The sequence below is a fragment of the Thamnophis elegans genome, chromosome 12 (genome assembly GCF_009769535.1).
Source record: "Thamnophis elegans isolate rThaEle1 chromosome 12, rThaEle1.pri, whole genome shotgun sequence".
Lineage (NCBI taxonomy): Eukaryota > Metazoa > Chordata > Lepidosauria > Squamata > Colubridae > Thamnophis > Thamnophis elegans.
Window position 1 is genome coordinate 57,035,941 of NC_045552.1, and position 8,621 is coordinate 57,044,561.

The following is an 8,621-nucleotide window of genomic DNA, read 5'->3' on the forward strand; positions in this document are numbered from 1 at the left end:
TATCTATCTATCTATCTATCTATCTATCTATCTATCTATCTATCTATCCATCCATCCATCCATCCATCCATCCATCCACCCACCCACCCACCCATCCATATCTATCTATTTATCCATCCATCCATCCATCCATCCACCCACATTTACAGTATCTATCTATCTATCTATCTATCTATCTATCTATCTATCTATCCATCTATCAATCTATTTATCATCTATTTATCTGACTATCATCTATCTATCATCTATCTATCTATCTATCTATCTATCTATCTGTCTGTCTGTCTGTCTGTCTATCATCTATCATCTATCATCTATCATCTATCATCTATCTATCTATCTATCTATCTATCTATCTATCTATCTATCTATCCATCCATCCATCCATCCATCCATCCATCTATCTATCTATCAATCTATCTATCCATCTATCCATCTATCCATCTATCCATCTATCGATCATCTATCTATCATCTATCTATCTATCTATCTATCTATCTATCTATCTATCTATCTATCTATCTATCTATCTATCAGTTAGAACAATTACTCAGTGGAACAGCTTCCCTGCAGAAGTTGCGAATGCCCCAACACTGGAAGTCTTTAAGAAGATGTTGGATAACCATTTGTCTGAAATGGTGTAGGGTTTCCTTCCTAGGCAGGGGGCTGGACTAGAAGACCTCCAAGGTCCCTTCCAACTCTGTTATTCTATTCTATATTTCGTATGGCAGAAATGTTAAATTAAGAACGTGCATCTCAGTTGCCTTCTCCGTGAGTAAACAGGAAGCCATTTACTCTGTTTGCAAGTTTCTCATTGGCATTTCCACATGGAAACATGAAAACGTTGTGCCGATTCAACGTTGCGTCCATGGTTTTAACCTGTGATGGTTTCCCCTGATAGATGAGCAGCGATCTGACGTTACACGAAGATTACGTGTTCCTGAAGCGAGTCCAGAGCTGTCGGAAACCGCAGGGGGAGGAGATGTCCTTTCTAGATTGCGCGAAGATTTCAGAAAGCTTCCGAGAACTGACGAATTCTTTCCAAAAGGTGATTTGAGTTTTGTCCATCCACGAGTTTGACCTAAAAGCATCCTTGGGTTGTTTTCCTGGGTCCTTTTTCTTTGTCCTTCCCAAGCGTTGAAGGTGAATGGACAACCCTGGTCCATTCTGAAATGCTTTGGGTTTCCTGCTTGAGTGGCGGGTTGGACTAGAAGACCTCCAAGGTCCCTTCCAACTCTTGTTATTCTGTAATCACCGAAGAGAGATTCAACCTAGAACTAAGGAAAAATTTCTGACCGTGAGAACCATTAACCAGTGGGAAGGCTTGACTTCAAGAGTTATGGATACAAGGAGAGAAGAAAGGAGGGAAGGAAGGAGGGAATGTAGGAGAGAAGGAAGGGGGGAAGGAAGGAGGAAAGGAAGGGGGAAAGGAAGGAGAGAAGGAGAAAAGAAAGGAGGGAAGGAAGGAAGGAGGGAAGGAAGGGGAGTAGGAGAGAAGAAACGAGGGAAGGAAAGAGGGAGGGAAGAAGAAGTAGGACCGTTGTAAGATAAGATGGATCTATGGGATGGTAAGAAAGCAATCTTCAAGTATATTGTCAACTGTAGGGAAAAATTGTTATAAATACATATTATTAATAACAGTTATGAGATCATATAATTGTGAATGTATATATGAAATTGATAAAATAAAAAATTAAAATAAAAAAAAGAGTTATGGATGCTCCATCACTGAAGGTTCTTAAGAATGAAAATGGACAGCCATTTGACTAGGATGATGGTATAGGATCTCCTGCTTGAGCAGTGGGTTGGACTAGAAGACCTCCACGGTCCCTTCCAATGCTTGTTATTCTGTTATTCCGTTAACCATTGGAAAAGGTGGGACTTGGTATTCAGCCAATCTAGAAAAATACCGTTTTGGAAGAAGCTGGTTGCGTAAGCCAGATCTGGGGAGGAAAAAGTTTGATGCTTATGCTAAAAGAGGGTGGGGGGGTTGAGAAAGAAACAAGTAAGAAGATTTTAAAAAAACCATATTTGGAGGCAAAGAAAATGGCAAAGAGGCCGCACAGCCTTCTTGGAAGTAGCATTTGCGTTTTCACACCCTCGTTTTAGTCACGCCCAAGGATTCGTTTTGAGAGTGCAGTGAGATGCACAGGTTTTCCTGTCCCAGCGGTTTCAGGGTGCGAAACCCCAATTCGTTTAAGAATAATTGATTAAATGGCAGCAGCTGTCCCAGATAATCTTTACGAACTGGAAGGTCATGACCCCCAAAGGCCCAGGCAGGAAAATAGGATGGATTAACTCCCCTCCTTTGCTCCAGGTCCCGAAATGGTTCTTTATTTCGGATTAGCTGGAAAAAAACAACGGCATATTTATTTATTTATAGAAGGAAAATGCCAATTCATAAGAACGTTATTTATTTATAGAGGGGAAAATAGAAACATAATTTCTAAGGTTGGATTTTCCCCCTTAGCAGAGGGAGCCGCCTAGTGGAATACTGCGAAGCTGTTACCATGGCAACTCCACTTAGCTGTACAGTAGAAGCCATTTTACAGCAGTACAGTAGAAGCCATTTTATGGCACAACAGGCTGTATCTTAACAGAACACACACCCTGAGGGGTGTTAGGGGTGTCTTACCCCCACAGTGTTTTTTTTTTCCAGAGAGTAAGTCATCTGTGTAGTAAGTTTGGTTGAAATTGCTCCAGGCGTTCCAGAGTTTTGCTGGAACACACACACACATAGAGAGATTACGCTATAATTTTATTTCATATGGAACCGAGATCATTGCTCCCTGTGCCTGTAATACTGGAGGGGAGTTCTTCAAAATGTGGAGTGTGTGAGTTTTTAATTCCTTGCATCTCAAACAGAGGGGCTTGTGTGAAATGGGCAGCTCTAGAAATCGTATCAACAAAACTGCTTCTTTTTCTTCTACAGGTTCCAGATCAAATTTTGCCAGCTATGCAAAAAAGTAAGTTTCTGCAACTTTGAAAAAAATTTCTCTCCCTCCCTCTCTTTTTCTCTCCCTCCTCCCTTCTTCTTTCTCCCTCTCCCTCCCCCTCTCTCTTTCTGTATCTCTCTGTCTGTCTCTCTCTCTCTCTTTCTCTCTCTCTCCCCCCCTCTCTTTTTCTCTCCCTCTTTCTTCCCCAACTCTCTCTCTTTCACACACTATTGGTTTAAGACGCATTAACACTTCATTGACACACAAAAAAGGTTTTGAAAAGGGAAAGAAAACATAAAAGTAGCACCAGAAAATTGGTTATGGATACGATTACGTTACTGGCGACATCTTGGCCCTAAAACAATGGAGAAAATTTCTCGACACTCTAGCAACTACCTAGCTGCACAAACCTCACTTGGAAATTAGTTCATTTTGATCATGCTATGTCATATTTCTGAATTTTTCAGCCCTTCCTTCCTTTTGGGGTTTCTAGAGTCTTTCCCCCCTTTCTGGACCATCTTCCCGTCAATGAAGAGTTACCCTTATCTCTACCCCTTTCCCTGACTTGGATTGTGAGCCGCCCTGAGTCCCCTTCGGGGAAAAGGGCGGCATATAAATGCAATAAATTCAATTCAATGAAGAGTTAATGGAGCAAGGAGCTTTATTCCAGCCAATAAGTTGAAAATTAAGAGTTCGGCAGCACCTTTTCTGGCTCGTGAGAAACTTTTTCGTGAATTGTGAATTAAAAGTCGGATAGCATGATACGTGGCTAACAAATTTTTATCAAAAGGCAGACGCTTTCAATGACCGCTGTTGTTGTTTTTTTAATTGCAGGTATCCCAAAGCGAGGTGCAAGCATACACTTGGCAGGTGTGAGCAGCCAGGCCAAAGGTGAGAGGTGGCATTATTTTCTGGCCATTTGGAATTGGAGAAAGAATTGCTATCAAGGCAAGAGTCAGATAAGAGGGGATTAAGAGCCGAGGTGGCGCAGTGGTTAGGGTGCAGTACTGCAGGCCACTTCAGCTGACTGCTATCTGCAGTTCAGCGGTTCTAATCTCACCGGCTCAAGGTTGACTCAGCCTTCCATCCTTCCGAGGTGGGTGAAATGAGGACCCAGACTGTGGGGGCAAGTTGCTGACTCTGTAAACCGCTTAGAGAGGGCTGAAAGCCCTATGAAGCGGTATATAAGTCTAACTGCTATTGCTATGTAGAGCCGAGGTGGCACAGTGGTTAAATGCAGCACTGCAGGCTACTTCAGCTGACTGCAGTTCAGCAGTTCGGCTGTTCAAATCTCACCGGCTCAAGGTTGACTCAGCCTTCCATCCTTCCGAGGTGGGTGAAATGAGGACCCGGATTGTTGTTGGGGGCAATACGCTGACTCTGTAAACCGCTTAGAGAGGACTGAAAGCCCTTTGAAGCGGTATATAAGTCTGCTATTGCTATTGAGCACAGGCCAAGAGAGAGGAACTTGAAAAGAAAGCTCACACAACACTCTCCCTAGGACACAAATGAAGCGGGAGAGGGGAGGGGGAGAAGCACAATCAGACTTGCAAAGTCCTATTACCATAGCGGAGTGCCAGGGTTCCCATCGGAGGTGGGTTGTTCCCATTTTGGCCCATAGTAAAAAAAATTGGCAAGCCACCATTGGTTCCAATTCATGCACCCATTGCAAACGGAACTCCGAGGCAGGTTGATTTCTTTTATTTGGAGAGATTATCTTGGCACAGCTGGGTGGGAAATCAACTCTGAGAGTTCCCGCGCGGTCCACCTCATTAAAAAGTGAAAGTTTCCTGTTCTCTCAAACAGTAAGTTCTTGCCGGCTGGTTGCCTGGTTACTTTTCTCCTCCTCTTCCTCCTCCGGCCACCCAGCAGTTGGAATGTCCTTGACTCGTTAGAAAACTGTTTTGTTTTGGCTACAAAACCCCGTTATCTCTGCACACGCACACACGCACACACACACACTCACACACACACACACTCACACAGAGCTCCTGGCTGTGTCAAGCCTGAAGCCATGTGAAGAAAAAATCCCCACAGAAAAAGCTACAGAAAAGAAAGCGGCCACCTCCAGGTCAGCTTCAGGGTTGACAGTCATCCCCCCTCAGTTGAAGAAACCCTCAACCCTCAAAGCTTTTCAAACTGGGCAGCTTTACAATGCGTGGACTTTCAACTCCCAGGATGCCCAAGCTAGCATGTAGTTGTAGCTTACCCCCCAAAAAATAAAAGTGGACTTTGAGGGCATTGTTTTTTTTTTTTTTAAATCTGGTCTTACCTTATTGAGTTGACACGGCGTTAATGAAACCTATCCTCTTCCTCCCTACAGTTCTACACTGGAAGAATACGATCTACGCCCCGAAGGACGATGCGTTCTCCAACAAGGATGGAAAAATCACAGTTAGCAAAGACGGGCGGTATTACATTTACGCCCAAGTCACCTTCTGCAGCAAGCCAGAGCTGCACGCCCCGTTCAACGTCCGTGTCTATCTCAACCTGCCGTCGGAGACAGATCAACTCCTACTGAAGGGGGTGGGGACTTACACCACTTCAGAGGACCTCTGTGGCCTGCAGTCCATCCACGTGGGCAGGGTTGTGGAGCTCCGGTCTGGCCATACCATGTTCGTCAACGTAACGGACCTCTCCAGGGTAGATTACGCCCATGGGCATACCTACCTGGGCCTCATTCAGCTCTCCTAGAAAAAGGTTCTGCGGCCCGCCCTGATCCCTTCCTCTGCCCTCCAACCATATTTATGAACTCTTTGGTTCCATTTCTTTTATAGATATATTTTATTTAATTTATTAAGCAGGAGGGGGAGGGCGAATTGTTCGATTCCGAAGATTATCAAAGACAGGCGGCCCTTAAGGTGAGAGGATAGCTGTGGTTTGCTCCAAGTTGGAAAGCTGAAGGTTGCTGCTTTCAAGACAGCATCTCAGGTGGCTTCCAGGACTGTCGCGGGAGGAGAAAGTGGTGCGCCTCTCAATCCCATTCGTGCTTTGCTAGTAGAACTCAAGGATGGACAATATCCCGGTGGGGAACCATCTGCTGCTTCATCCTGGAGGCCCACCCCAGGTCACAGTTGCCTCCAAAGAGGACTAAGAAATAGCAATAGCAATAGCAATAGCAGTTAGACTTATATACCGCTTCATAGGGCTTTCAGCCCTCTCTAAGCGGTTTACAGAGTCAGCAAATTGCCCCCAACAACAATCCGGGTCCTCATTTTACCCACCTCGGAAGGATGGAAGGCTGAGTCAACCTTGAGCCGGTGAGATTTGAACAGCCGAACTGCAGAACTGCAGTCAGCTGAAGTAGCCTGCAGTGCTGCATTTAACCACTGCGCCACCTCGGCTCTAGAAAGACCCTTAGGAAGAACTGCTTGTTCCTCACCATCAACCAACGCTCCCCAATCTGATGTTTTTCAGGTGTGCTGAGATGCCAACTGCAAACATGCTTAGTCAACCTGGCCAGCTTTGCACAAGCATAACAACCCTCCTATGATTGTATATTAGTATGTTTTGTAAAAGACTAACGTGTTTAAGGGAATAAGAGAGTTGGAAGGGACTTTGGAGGACTTTTAGTCCATCCTCCTGCTCAAGCAGGAGACCCTATACCCATTTCAGACAAATAGTCTTTTCTTAAAAACTTCCAGTGATGAAGCCCCCACAAGTTGTGGAGGCAAGTTGTTCCTAAACTGTTAGGAAGTTTCTCCTTCATTGCTTCTCTCCTTGATTAGTTTCCATCTGTTGCTTCTTGTCCTGCCCTCAGGTGCTTTGGAGAATAGCTTGACTCCCTCTTCTTTGTGGCAACCCCTCCAATATTGGAACGTGGCTATCATGTCACCCCCCCCTAGTCCTTTTCATTAAACTAGACATACCCAATTCCTGCAACCGTTCTTAGTATGCTTGACCCAAGGGGGAAAAAACTTAAGTCCTCTAAGGTGAACTTCCCTGTTGAAGTAGCCACGAAGTGACGAAATCTTGGCTCAAATCGGTGGTGGGATTCAAATTTTTTTGCTACCGATTCTGTGGGCGTGGCTTTGTGGGCGTGGCAGGGGGAAGGATACTGCAAAATATCCCCATTCCCTCCTCAACCCACTAACCTGATTTCCAGCTCCCTTCTCCTGTTCGGGGCAACAAAAGAAGATCAGATAGGAGGATGGGAAGCAGAGGGGGCACGGCCAGCCTATTTGCCGGTTCTTCGAACTACTCAAAATTTCTGCTACCGGTTCTCCAGAACCTGTGCAGAACTGGCTGAGTACCACCTCTGGCTCAAATGTTTTCCCAAACTGAACTTTGAAAAGCTCAAAGTTCTGGCTGGCGGCTCCTCGGGGGGGGGGGCGGGCTTCTCTGTAGCTGCTCCGGCCCTGTGGAACGATCTACCTGTAGAGATCCAGACCCTTCCCACTCTCTCCGCCTTCCGAACAGCCACTAAAACCTGGCTGTTCCGGCAGGCCTGGGGCTGTTGAACAAGGTCCAGCCCCACTTAATGGAATGTATGGTGTGCTGTTTTTTAAAATTATGTTATTTTTTTAATTCTTATTTTTATCTTGCTGTAAGCCGCCCAGGGATTGGGCGGCATACAAATTTATTAAATTGCCAAGTTGCCAATTGCCAAAGTGCTGTTGTGTAGTATCAAAGAGGACAACACCTTATCCGTATGTGTTAAGCAAGTCCCCTATGGTTTAAGGCCAGAAGTCTCCAACCTTGGCAACTTTTAAGACTTGTGGACTTCAACTCCCAGAGTTGAAGTCCACAAGTCTTAAAGTTGCCAAGGTTGGAAACTCCTAGTTTAGGAAACCAGCTCTAAGGAATGATAAACACGGGAGTTTAGCAAAGTTGACGGAAACGAACCTGTGCACGATGAAAAGAGAAGAGAGTGTCCCAACTCCTCCTGTTCTTAAACAGCCAGCCCAAAACGGTCGAAACAAAACATTTTCTGATATTTTCCGCTTAAACATCCGGAGGTTGTTGTTGTTAAGGGAGCCTTTTTTGCAACGACCTCCTTTCGTTTTTAGCCAGAACTAAACTACTCCGAGGAGAAATAACCTATCGCGAAAGACGACGGCGCACCCTTGTCAAAGCCACAGCCTTGTTTTCTTTTTAAAAATCCTCTTTTATTTCCTTGAAAACCAAAATTTAAAATTTTTCTCAAAATAAAAATATTTTTTAGAAAAAAAAAGGGGGGGGAGTTTGATTGCATCAGTCGTGGGGTGGGCCAGAAATTTTAAAAAAAACGTAACAAGAGAGGTACCGAGAAGCAAAAGAAACGGACAAATAAGACGAGGTCTTAACAGAAACCTATTTACATAAAACTGTAAATATATATTTATATGTATTTATATATGTATATGCATATTATCCAATCAGGTTCACATGGCTTCTATTCCTTTAGTACAATTGTATATTCTTCCTTTTGTTTTGTTTTTTTTAACAGCCCAATCCTATGCATTTTTACTGAATTCCACGGACGTCTCTGAAAAACATGGAATTTTGGCAGCCTTAATTGTCCTTAGACTAGCAACACACACACAAACATATTACAACATCTGGTGCATATAGTGGAAACAAAGGTTGAATTCAGAGAATAAGGCCAGCACTTCCTAAATTTTGGAGGCCTGGACACAGTAATTTCCTTGGCTGGAGGAAACATGACCAAGGAGAGATGGAATTTATGCTTACCAAGGAAGTGGT

At 44.3% G+C, this 8,621-nt stretch overlaps 1 protein-coding gene across 2 annotated transcripts; it reads left to right on the forward strand.

Moving 5' to 3' along the window:
* Positions 1-732: 732 nt before the first annotated feature.
* Positions 733-6,069, forward strand: CD40LG (CD40 ligand). 2 transcript variants are annotated; one of them, XM_032228192.1, is made up of 4 exons: positions 733-1,048; positions 2,933-2,966; positions 3,771-3,827; positions 5,260-6,069. In XM_032228192.1, the coding sequence occupies exons 1-4, from the start codon at positions 902-904 to the stop codon at positions 5,628-5,630; spliced, it is 609 nt and encodes a 202-aa protein (XP_032084083.1). In that variant the 5' UTR covers positions 733-901; the 3' UTR covers positions 5,631-6,069. The 2 variants fall into 2 exon arrangements, with proteins under 2 accessions (XP_032084083.1, XP_032084082.1); XM_032228191.1 differs by lacking the exon at positions 733-1,048 and having other exon boundaries at positions 2,737-2,966.
* Positions 6,070-8,621: the final 2,552 nt, after the last annotated feature.